At 51.9% G+C, this 9,798-nt stretch overlaps 2 protein-coding genes across 2 annotated transcripts in view; one reads left to right on the plus strand and one right to left on the minus strand.

Annotated features, from left to right (window-relative positions):
- The window catches only part of SNX14 (sorting nexin 14), a gene marked incomplete at its 5' end in the record, with an annotated part of 30,484 nt that extends 28,970 nt beyond the window's left edge, over positions 1 to 1,514 (plus strand). The window contains 4 exons of the mRNA XM_009072211.1: positions 335 to 430; positions 1,142 to 1,233; positions 1,365 to 1,421; positions 1,509 to 1,514. Of these exons, the coding sequence (XP_009070459.1) occupies positions 335 to 430; positions 1,142 to 1,233; positions 1,365 to 1,421; positions 1,509 to 1,514 (251 nt within the window). The remainder of the gene's footprint in view (positions 1 to 334; positions 431 to 1,141; positions 1,234 to 1,364; positions 1,422 to 1,508) is intronic.
- Positions 1,515 to 4,963: 3,449 nt separating this feature from the next.
- Positions 4,964 to 9,798, minus strand: part of NT5E (5'-nucleotidase, ecto (CD73)) — a gene marked incomplete at its 5' end in the record, with an annotated part of 10,351 nt that continues 5,516 nt past the window's right edge. The window contains 4 exons of the mRNA XM_009072212.1: positions 4,964 to 5,121; positions 7,029 to 7,226; positions 8,632 to 8,781; positions 9,723 to 9,798. The exon at positions 9,723 to 9,798 is cut by the window's right edge and continues 60 nt beyond it. Of these exons, the coding sequence (XP_009070460.1) occupies positions 4,964 to 5,121; positions 7,029 to 7,226; positions 8,632 to 8,781; positions 9,723 to 9,798 (582 nt within the window). The remainder of the gene's footprint in view (positions 5,122 to 7,028; positions 7,227 to 8,631; positions 8,782 to 9,722) is intronic.

Below are 9,798 nucleotides of genomic sequence, written 5' to 3' on the forward strand. Positions count from 1 at the left end.
GCATCAGTTTGTGCTGTTCCCTCTTGTTTGATTGGTTTCCCCACTGAGCAGAGTCTGATCATCCTCTGGGCACCTCCTGTTCATGGACTTGAATCCATTCCTGAGGTCCCTCTGAGTTGATTCTTCTCCAGGCTGACCAACCCAACTCCCTCAGCCCTTGCCCATGTGCTCTGCCCTTTGCTGCCCTCGTTGCCCTTGGCTGGACTCGCTCAGTGCCTCAATGGCCTTTGGGCAGTGAGTGGAAGGTCCTGCAGAGAAGGAGCTCAGTTTGAAGCCCCATCCCCTCTTCCCTGCCAGTCTGCAGAGCTGAGTGTTGTCTGGTGTCTCTCTGCAGACGCCGTGTTCTGCGAGAACACCGAGCCTCGCTCGCTGCAGGACAAACAGAAGAGAGCCAAGAAGACCTTTGAGGAAATGATGAGATACATTCCAGGTATTTCCCTATTCCGTGGCTGGCTGCATTGTGTGGTGAGTTGTTTGGCAGATACAGAACCCAAATGCATCACATCAGCTTTCCATACCCGTTACTCCTGGGGCTGCACCCGATACCCTCGCACTGGAGCTGAGTGGGTGTCGGGGTGAAAGCACAGGAGCTCAGCTGTGCCACCCAAGTGGTGCTGGCTGAGGTGGTGGCACAGTGATTAGGAAAGACCTGATGGAAATCAAGAGCTTTGTAGATGCAGTTAATGGCATAATTCTTGAATCTTGGGATGCTCCTGTGGTTTTCTTCCATCCGGAGGAGCTCTGGGTTAGGGAAGGCACACCCTGGAGCTGGAGGCCCAGCTGAGCTCTGCTGGCACTGAGTGGGCTGGAAGGGGGTCCCATTTCCCAGGCTGCTCACAAACTCAGAGCTTGCTTGTGGTTGATGAGATGATGCATTAGGACAGTGCACTGGTAGGGTACAGAGTGCAGTGGTTTGTCAAACAGTGCATTAGCACAGGCAGTAGTTACTTGGGTGTGCAGTCCTGGAAGAAAAAGGATGAACCAAAGAGTGTTTGTTTTTCTGTTTCCCACTGGGGGGGATAAAATCTGATCTCTGTTTCAAATTCAGCTTTTCCCCCTCTCTGGCTCTGTGCCTGCACTGCAGAGCTGCTCTGTGGTGCTTCCTCGTGACCTGTGTATCTGTGCTTGGAATTTGGTCTAGATTTGGTTGGCAAGTGCATTGGGGAAGAGGCCAAATACGAAGGCATCAGGCTCCTGTTTGATGGGATGCAGCAGCCAGTGCTCAACAAACAGGTAAGTGGTGTGAGCCCTCCTGGCTGCCTGCAGAGCTGGGTCTGGCAGAGCAGGGAGCTCTCATTCAGCTAGAGGTAAAAAGCAGCACAGTTGCCTTGGAGTGCCCTGAATTTTCTTTGTTTTTCCCTCAGTTAACTTATGTTCTGCTGGACATTGGGATTCAAGAACTCTTCCCAGAGCTGAGTAAGGTATATGCTAACTGTTCCAGAGCTGCAGTTCTTCAGGCTGCTGTTGAGTCTGGTCACTGGGGCATGTTTGCTGTTGTTCCCATGTAGTACTAGCTTGAAATTTTCTGAGAAATCTGTATTTTTCCAGTATACTGAACTCAAGAAAATCTGGATTATTCACAAAGGCCATTGAGGCACTGAGCGAGTCCAGCCAAGGGCAACGAGGGCAGCAAAGGGCAGAGCACATGGGCAAGGGCTGAGGGAGTTGGGTTGGTCAGCCTGGAGAAGAGGCTCAGGGGTGACCTCCTGGCTCTCTGCAACTCCTGCCAGGGCTGGAGAGAGGTGTGGGATGTGTGTCCTGCCAGGGCTGAGGGAGAGGAGAGAGGGAATGGCCTTGAGCTGAGCCAGGGCAGAGTCAGATTGGATGTGAGGAGAAATGTTTTCCCTGTTGTGGTGTTGAGGCCCTGGGATATTGCCCAGGGAGGTGGTGCAGTCACCATCCCTGGAGGTGTTTCAGAGGTGTCTGATGTGGCACTGCAGGATCTGGGTTAGGGTTTGGGGGTTCCAGCAGGGACAGGTTCATGGTTGGACTCAATGCCCTTAGAGATCTCCTCCAGCCTCGATGGTTCTGTGGTGCTATGAACCATGTTTTGAGACAGTGTTGAACCACCTGTCCTTCCTCCCTCCTAGCTCTGGTTTCACAGTGTTGAACCACCTGTCCTTCCTTCCTCCCTCCTAGCTCTGGTTTCAAGTGATGTTTCCAATCCCCATCAGTCACTGCAGCTCAGTTCAGTCATTTCCATGCAGAGATGCATTTCCAGCCTGACTAGGTGTTTTTCTCCCTCGCTGTTCTGCAGGGGCCGAAGGAACTGAGCTGTGGGTCAAGCTGGATGTGAGTGAAGGACCTTGCAGGACCCAGTGGCCTCTGCTCTGCTCTGCCCTGCTGGGATGGCCACACGACACTTGAGCCTTGCCTTGTATATTTTGTTGTAAATAACACAAAAGTTAAGTTCTAAAAACTCTCTTTATGCAATAAAGACATTAAAATTGAATCCCAGTGGCAAGTAACTAGAACATCTGTGCTTTGTATTTAAGAGTTGTTTTACTGTTGCCAGTAAGGTCAAATTAATTTCACCACAGTCTGTCTGAAGTGACAGGATGACGCTGCGTAGAGCTGTCAGGGCAGCCAACTGACAGCAGTTCCTGGATGTTTTGTGCCGAGGCTGTGTCTGGAATCAGCCCTGGAACACTCCCATCAAGGTATGTTTAGCTGGTACAGACACTGGTCTGGAATCAGCCCTGGAACATTCCCATCAAGGTATGTTTAGCTGGTACAACTCTTACCCCTTAACTGTGTGATTGAATCTGTTGCACACAAACCATCTCAGAGCTCTGCTTGGCCTTCATGGCTGTCTGTGAGCGTGGAAAATATCTGTGCAATTTGGTGTCAGAGCCTGACCTTTTAAAATAGTAATGGGTGCAAGAAGTGGTTTTGACCTTTACCTCAGGCTGGATTTTTTTGCACTTTCTTCTCTGGGTTTGTTGGGTTTTTCTGACGTCCTCTTTGCAGGCTCAGAAAAGAGGCTGTGTCTGTTCACAGCATCTTCATGTCAGAGTGTGAGAGATTTATCCTGTGAAGCTTAATGTGTTGGCCCAGCCTTTACAAAAGAGACTGAAAAAGACTTTGCTATGTGGGTTTTTAGCAAGTTTCACTCACGAAAAAGATCCAGAGATCCTTTTAGTAGGCATCAGTCAGTTTTTCCCTTCAGGTAACACTCGTTTTCTTCTTCTGTTAGAAACCAGCCAAAGCAGCACTGATGTTCTCTGTCTGTGCAAAGTTTGTCATCTGTGTTACTTTGTGTGGTCCTGAGTTTTCATGCTCAGCCCTTAAGTGGATGTGGGAACCAACCAGTGCTGGAAGTCTAACCATGCTGGATGTTCATCTTCATCCACCTTCTCGAGAGCTGCAGGTGCAGGGGGTTGAAGGCTTTGGGTTTGACACAAGAGTGCAGGGAGCCTTGCAGGAGAGCAGAGCTGGTTTATTAAAAGCACTGAGCAGCAGCTTAAAGCAGCAGCAAACAACATGGTGTGTTGTTCCCAGTGTGAGGGATCTTAGTACAATGACTGCACTAATTGATACCACTCAGGTCCTGATAAATCATCAGAGATGTTCACTTGGCACTTAACCTGATCTCACTAGCCAAACTCTCACCACTGTGTTTTTAACCAGCCTTCCCAAGGAAGAGAGGTGTCATCAGTTATCATAATCCACAGTGTGTGGCTCTTCCTAGGGATTCCACAGTGCTGCAGGGGGCAAGGCCTGGATCTGACAAACAAGAGGGACACGGAGCTCCTGCAGCAGGGCCAGAGTGCTGTGTCCAGTTCTGGATCCTCAGGGCCAGAGGGACATGGAGCTCCTGCAGCAGGGCCAGGGCAGGGCAAGGAAGATGCTGAAGGCACTGGAGCACCTCAGGGATGAGCAAAGGCTGAGGGAGTTGGGGCTGTTCAGCCTCCAGAAGAGACAACTCAGAGGGACCTCAGGAATGGATTCAAGTCCATGAACAGGAGGTGCCAAGAGGATGATCAGACTCTGCTCAGTGGGGAAACCAATCAAACAAGAGGGAACAGCACAAACTGATGCCCAGGAAGTTCCACCTGAACAGGAGGAAGAACTTCTTTGCTGTGCAGTCCCTGAGCACTGAACAGATTGCCCAGAGAGGTCGTGGATTCTCCTCCCTGCAGATATTCCAGACCCCTCTGGACACAGCCCTGAGCCATGAGCTCTAGGCTGGCCCTGCTGGAGTAGGGGGAGGGACCAGTGACCCACTGTGGTCCCTTCCAACCTCAGGGTTCTGTGGACCACTGCTGACAGAGTCCCAGGCAGGATCCTGTGCTTTGTTCTATGGAAAAGGTACAAAGTTGAGCCTGTTTTCTCTGAACCACAGATGTGTCCTTGCTCTGGATCCATTCCCCAACCTGGTCACTTTAAAGAATGAAGAATATAGACTCAATTTCTTAAAACTGACCAAGATCAAGCCAGGCTTTCATTGCATCCTTTATTAATGGAGGGCAGGAGTGAGCTGCTGCATCTTCACAGGTGAAACAGAAACCCTTTCAAGTTGCATGTTGCATGGAGCCCACGGTCAGACAGCCCTGGGGGAGTGCAGCCTGGCCAGGCACTGCTGGAGGTATGAGAAACACGATGGGCGCAAAGCAGAAATGTTAGACTGAGAGCTTCAACCCTGAGCAAGGTATACAAACCTGGGCTAAACCCATTCCTAGGAGCTTGGCTGCAGCACTGGAGTCTCAGCTCACTGAAGCAGCTAGAAGAATCTGAGAAGGTGAAACATCCCATTTCATCTGGCTTTGTTTTGTGGCTGAGCAGTAAGTGCTCATGGGGACTTTGGGGCTGGAAGCCTCAAGCTGAGGTGCAGGTCCCTGCTGAGCCAGGCCAAGAGCAGTGGTGAATTCTGCCCTGGCCCTGCACAGAGCTCAGGCCCTGCGAGAACAGTTCCCTTCACTGGCATCAGCTCCTGCTGCCTCTCTCCAAAGGAAGGCTGAGATCAAGTCCACAGGAGTGCCAGAGTGGCCAGTGCAGAGATCAGAGTGAGACTTGCTTCAAGAAGAGACCCAGAAGAGAACTTGATTCGACCTTCAACCGCAGGGTAAACTCTCTTCATCCGCTGGAGGTAGCGGGAGACAACCTCAATGTCCAGCTCACCTGAACAGACAGAGAGAAATCACCTGCTCTGCAGCACCCAGAGCTCTTACCCAGATCTGAGACCCTGAACTGCAAATTGTCTCAGCTCTGGGGCTGTTCTCTGTGGTTTGCCATGCTGACCCAGCACAGGGGAGGGCAGAGCTGGTTCTCACACACACACAAATGCCAAGGGTGATTTGCAGACACAATTTCCCCTAGCACCTTGTAGGTTACAGAAACCAAACCAAACCACAAGTCTCTTTGCATTGCATGACTAGTTTTACTTGCATATCTCACAGTGGTTAACTCCCAGTCAGCTTTGGGTAGATTCATAGGATTTTTAGGGGTTGGAATGGAGCTGAGAGCTCAGCCAGCCCCAAGCCCTGCCCTGGGCAGGGACACCTCCCACCAGAGCAGGTTGCTCAAGGCTCAGCCAACCTGGCTGTGAACACTGCCAGGGTTGGGGCAGCCACAGCCTCCCTGGGCACCCTGGGACAGGGTCTCACCACCACAACAGGCAAAACTTCTGCCTAACATCCAACCTCAATTTCCCTCCTTCCATTTGTGCCCATTGCCCCTTGTGCTGTCCCTGCAGCTCCTAACACAGATCCCTCTGCAGCTTCCCTGGAGCCCCTTCAGCTCCTGCAAGGTGCTCTGAGCTCTCCACACAACCTTCTCTTCTCCAGGCTCAACAGCCCCAACTCCCTCAGCCTGTGCTCACAGGGAGATGCTCCAGTGCTCTGAGCAGCTCTGTGGCCTCCTCTGCACTTGCTCCAACACTTCCATGTCCTTCTCAGGCTGAGGCCCCAGAGCTGTGTGCAGGATTCCAGGTGGGTCTCCCAGAGCAGAGCAGAGGGGCAGAATCACCTCCCTTGCCCTGCTGCCCACACTCCTGTGGCTCAGCCCAGGCCTGGCTTGGTCTCTGGGCTGAGCTCACACTGCAGCTCATGGGCAGTTTCTCCCCCACCATCTACCCAAGAGATTGAGCTAGTCTCCCCCTTGTTTGGGACAAAGGGCTGCAGAGCTGGCAAAGATTTGCTTACACCTTCTCAAAGCTAAGTTTACATTTTTAGGCAGAATTTAGAGCCTGTGCAATGCTGTGTGCACACAAAGCATCAGGTGGGTTTCCTGCAGTGACTCTCTTCAGTCACTGCTGCCAACCACGTCACAAGCCCCTTCTGACCCAACCTCACAGTCCTAACGTGTAATCCTCCAGCTTAATTGTCATTTTACCTCTACTACACTGGAAGAATTTACCAGAACATTACAACTTGGTCCCTTTCACTATTCCTAATGATTTCTCTCAAGGTTTAATTTATTTCTGCATCCCAATTCACTGGAGACTAGAGCCTTTCCAAATTTGCAAGCTGTTGGCTGAAGTCACCTAAAAACAAGTCCTACCTGTGAAGATCAACTTTAAATTGAAACACCCTGCACAAACAAAAACCTGCTCTGTAACTAAGGCCCAAAAGGACAATTTTGGAGGATAAAAGATTTCACCACCCACAAGCAGAACACACGAGACTAGAGTTCTGCAAAACATTGATCACAGAATCCTAGAACCATCAAGGCTGGAGGAAACTAAAAATCGAGTCCAACCATGAACCTGTCCCTGCTGGAACCCCCAAACCCTAACCCAGATCCTCCAGTGCCACATCAGACACCTCTGAAACACCTCCAGGGATGGTGACTGCACCACCTCCCTGGGCAATATCCCAGGGCCTCAACACCACAACAGGGAAAACATTTCTCCTCACATCTCTGTCTCACCTCGTGACCATTCCCTCTAGTCCTCAAGACTACAGAAAGATCTTTTAGCTCTTTCTTTAGAGAAAGCTCTGTACTCTAGAAAGGTCTTCTAACCTTTGGGAATTGATTCCCTGCTCCTCTGCTGCTGCCCACACTCACCTTGCCCATGCCCCGCTCACCTTTGGTGTAGCCCAGGTTGTGTTTCAGCATGTGGTAGCTATCCCCCCCAGCCAGGATGTAGGATGGCAGGGTCACGTTGTATATGGCCTCCATCTGCAGTGGGACGTAGGCAGGGACTCGGCAGGCTGTGCAAAGCACCTCCAAGCTGACCACTCTGCTTCCCGGGGCTCTGGACAGGTCAAAGACCACGTGGATGCCTGTGGAAACACTCTGTGCAGTGCCTGTGCCAACACTCTGTGCAGTGCCTGTGCCACTCAGGTTCCTCCACCACCTTCAGCTGCTGCTTGGGTTAGTGTCCCTGGCCCAGAGCTTCTGGTGCTCTGCATCACACCAGTTAATGTGCTGCTTTCTTGGCTCATTCTTGTGCTCTTTCCAAGTTCTAGAGATGAAGCACTGCTGAAGCAGTGTGCCAGCTCGGGGACGTGTGTGACCATCTGCCCTCACCACTGCTCCACAGAAGGGAGTTGTTAGCCATGGGATGGGGACACTGCAGGACACAAACATCTTCCCTCCTGCCCACAATCACATGCTTTCTCACTGCCCTGGCCTGTTGGCTGGGAGGACTTTTTGAACCAGACTGGCACTAACGAAGTGCCTAGGATGGATGGGAGGTGCTGTAATGAAAAGAGCAAGCCAGGCCAGGCTGTCCCTGCTGTCCCACTCACTGCAGCAGGAGCAATGCTGCCTGTTGTGAGCCTTCCTTGCCCAAACCTGGGGAGAGCCAGCACAGGCCCCCAGACAGCACAGCCACGAGCTGCAGGGCAAAAAGTCACAGGAGCTTGTCCAAAGCACAGAGGCTCTTCCAACCCTGGAGCTCTTCCCACTCTGGATTGTCTGCATTGGGCCCTTTCCAGAGCTACTGGTTCTCTCCTTTTTTTCTGGGAGAAGGCAGCAAGGAGAACTTGCTGCTGCTTCACCTCTGTGGTACCTAAGGATGTGGTAAGTTAGTGGTGGAAGGGCTGGACAGGGATTGTCTGGCCCAGGAGGGTGGCAGAGCACGTGGCTCTGTGGGGCAGGAGGGGAATACCTCAGCCCCTGCCCTTGGAGTTCAGCTTTCCTGCTAAACTGACTTACAGAGAGACCAGGAATAAACACAACTGCAGCCTAGGACACATCTGGGTAAACACAGCCAGATAAACATCGAGGGAGCTGCAATTCGAGGAATGACTGAGGCTCCACTGTTCATCAGGAAACACTTACTGACTCACTGGAGTAGTTGGGCTCACTCAAGCTGCCACTGACCCTTGCAGAGCTGTTGGGGTAAGGGGCAGTTGGGCACTGACTGGCACAGACATCCAGGCTGGGGCTCCGGGAACTGGAGTTTGGTGTAGCTGTTGCTGTGACAGTCACAGGAGGCTGTGCCTGCCTGTAGTTAAGTGAGGGGTGGCACTGCTCCCGGAGGGATCCTGAGCAGCCTGGGAGTCTGTGCTGCAGAGCCTCAACCCAACACGCAGTGCTGCCCAACACCACCCCGAGGCACAGGGCTGGGTGCAGGCCCAGCTCGGCCCCTGTGCCTGGAAAGAGGCTGCTGGGGGGACACACAAGGCCAGCAGGAGGGATGGCTGGTTGGCAGCACTGGGAAGAGGGAAGAAGCAAACTCACCTCCGACCTGCAGCAGCTCCCCCGTTCCTTGGCCGTATCTGCGCACGCTGTGCTCGAAAGCTTCTTTCAGAGTGGAGCCCTTGAGCCTTACCAAGTCAAAACGAGTCCCAAATGGCAAAACAGACAGCAGATCTTCCATAGTGATGCTACCTGGGAGAAGGAAACTTTATTCACTTCCTGCTTCGTTGGGTTGGTTGTTCACAGAATTGTTTCAACATCGTTTCACAGGAAGTTTTTGACAAGGAATGTGGCAAAGACAAGTTAAGACCATGAGGATCAGTACAGAGAATCCCATACATTGTCCCAGTCAAAGAATCTGCACATTTGTCATCAACCAAGCACCAAGACCAGTAAATCAGAGCCTGATGGAACTGTGTGCATTGCTCTTCACACCAGGCTGCTAAAGGAGATGAGAACCACCGACCCAAGAAACAGCTGTTGGTGCTACCTCAGGCAATTGCTCTGACTGCTTAAGCTTTTCTCACCTAGCCCTGAAGAAAGGTTCAGCCAAACTGAAAGAGCTGTTTGCTTTCAGGTGTCATTTACGTGTGATTTCAGGAAAATAAAAACCTTGGTGTTCATAAACCCCCAGGGTTTACTCACTCTACCTGAGGCCCCCAGTGACCATACCCAAGGAGCCTCTACAGCAGGTCTGTCTTTGTCCTGAGGCAGCAAGGACAGAGGGAAATCACACCAAGCATTGTGTGCAAACAATGTTGGAGACTTGTGTCACTGTCAGCCCGAGGCAGCTGTGCTCAGATCACAGAACCACAGAACCAGAGGCTGGAGGAGACCTCTAGGGTCATGGAGTCCAACCATTAACTGTCCCTGCTGGAACCCCCAAACCCTAACCCAGATCCTCCAGTGCCACATCAGACACCTCTGAAACACCTCCAGGGATGGTGACTGCACCACCTCCCTGGGCAATATCCCAGTGCCAGTGATGGATAACCATCTGAGAAGGTCTGAAATCACTTCCAAACTCTGCAAACCCCATGAGAAGAAGCCCACACCTAGCACTGTGTCCAGGCTGCATGATACCCTGGTTCCTCCTTCCTGAGCCTTGTCACTCAGCCTGGAGTTTTACCTACCATTAGTGCTCTGTTCGTCGATGGGAGACCTTATCCCTCCCCCGTTGAGGATGCACATGGAGACATGATTCCACGA

The sequence above is a fragment of the Acanthisitta chloris genome, unplaced genomic scaffold (assembly GCF_000695815.1).
Source record: "Acanthisitta chloris isolate BGI_N310 unplaced genomic scaffold, ASM69581v1 scaffold8323, whole genome shotgun sequence".
NCBI lineage: Eukaryota > Metazoa > Chordata > Aves > Passeriformes > Acanthisittidae > Acanthisitta > Acanthisitta chloris.